The sequence below is a fragment of the Phytophthora parasitica genome (genome assembly GCF_000247585.1).
Source record: "Phytophthora parasitica INRA-310 unplaced genomic scaffold supercont2.17, whole genome shotgun sequence".
Taxonomy (NCBI): domain Eukaryota; phylum Oomycota; class Peronosporomycetes; order Peronosporales; family Peronosporaceae; genus Phytophthora; species Phytophthora nicotianae.
Genome location: NW_008649003.1, coordinates 535,163 through 536,540, shown reverse-complemented (window position 1 = coordinate 536,540; position 1,378 = coordinate 535,163). Strand labels below are relative to the sequence as shown.

At 47.8% G+C, this 1,378-nt stretch overlaps 1 protein-coding gene across 1 annotated transcript in view; it reads right to left on the bottom strand.

Moving 5' to 3' along the window:
- PPTG_09185 (hypothetical protein) overlaps positions 1–1,331 on the bottom strand; it is a gene marked incomplete at both ends in the record, with an annotated part of 5,068 nt that extends 3,737 nt beyond the window's left edge. The window contains 2 exons of the mRNA XM_008904058.1: positions 16–926; positions 991–1,331. Of these exons, the coding sequence (XP_008902306.1) occupies positions 16–926; positions 991–1,331 (1,252 nt within the window). The remainder of the gene's footprint in view (positions 1–15; positions 927–990) is intronic.
- Positions 1,332–1,378: the final 47 nt, after the last annotated feature.

Sequence of the window (1,378 nt, the reverse complement as noted above, 5' to 3'; positions counted from 1 at the left end):
CATAGAAATTCGCACTCGATAGGCCGGACAAGTGCTCGAGCAGAGGCTCCAGCATAGCCTTCGCGTAGCAATACTTCTCGGCAGAAGATAAAACAATCTTGTTCGCACGCTCATTTCTTCGTAGTCGAACGTAGACAACCTCGTTCACACCCTTAGTTGATGCTGAAGCCTCCGTCTCATCGGTTTCATTGGGCAACCTTTTCGGCAACCGTAACTTTGACATGCTCACAACTTTCTGCAGCGAGGCCGCTGCGATGACCAGCTCATCCTTGATATCCAGAGCAGACACGGTACTCCATCGATTGTGGATCGCATTGGCAGGCAGTTTATCATGTTCGCGATATTTGCTTGCTACCAACATTAAGTGGCGACACGGTAGGTGGTTACTTGTGTAAAACAAGCAGGTACACACCCAATCAAGATCGTGACAGCGAAACGTTTGGTGCGAGCAGTGAACGTTCCACACCCATGAAGTCAAACTTTGTTCACACGATGTCACTTCTGCCTGGTTCACGAACCCCTCCCATTCCTTTTTCACCTTCTCCAACATGTTGTTCGATAATCTGCTCGCCACCGCTCGCAAGAACAAAGGAACTGTCCTCGGCAGCCGTGATGAGGAGTGCTGTTTATCCAGCTCCGACACAATTTGCTCCGTAATAGTCATCTGATGTTGAAGTAGGCCTGCAATCGTCTTTTCGATCCTCGTCTTCATACCAAGCAGCATTTTCAGCTGGTTCCAGTTTGACTCGATCCGGTTCGTAGTAGTGTTGCCAGCCGTAAAATGCTTGCCACGGGCAAAGTTTGCCCACATAACACGGCACGAATTCCAGTTCTTCTCGAAGTAAGCAAAAAAGGATAGTCTCTTGTTCACTGTGCAGTACCGCTTGAGCTCTTGGTATCCAGACTTATACACATCCTTCGTCGCGCTAATGCATAGATCCACGTGTTAGTTGCGTGAAGAGAGAACAATCAATTCCATGTAATACGAACCTATAAAGCAGCTTTGTCATCATCTGCAAAAGCTCCTCGCGCTGCGACATCTTAAGTCTGTACGCGGGCCGCTTCATCACCTTCTTCCAGTACGAAATCGCGTGGAACTGACACAGAAAAATGTTTGTATTGGGGAAACACTTCTCGAGGACTTGCCATTCAACAAAGTCTTTGTCGATGACCACGGTTGTCACGTCTTTCCATCTTGGGTTCTTTTCTTTGAAATACTCCAGAACAGTTGAAGTTGTGGCCGCCTGCTCATTCAAGCAAATGAAATCGACGACTGGAAAGCCTCTACCCGTAGCCGTCGTGACGACCAAGCTCCCTACCATCACAAGCATTTACACACACAATACAATCCGTCTTATGGTTGCGCTAGGATTTTTTT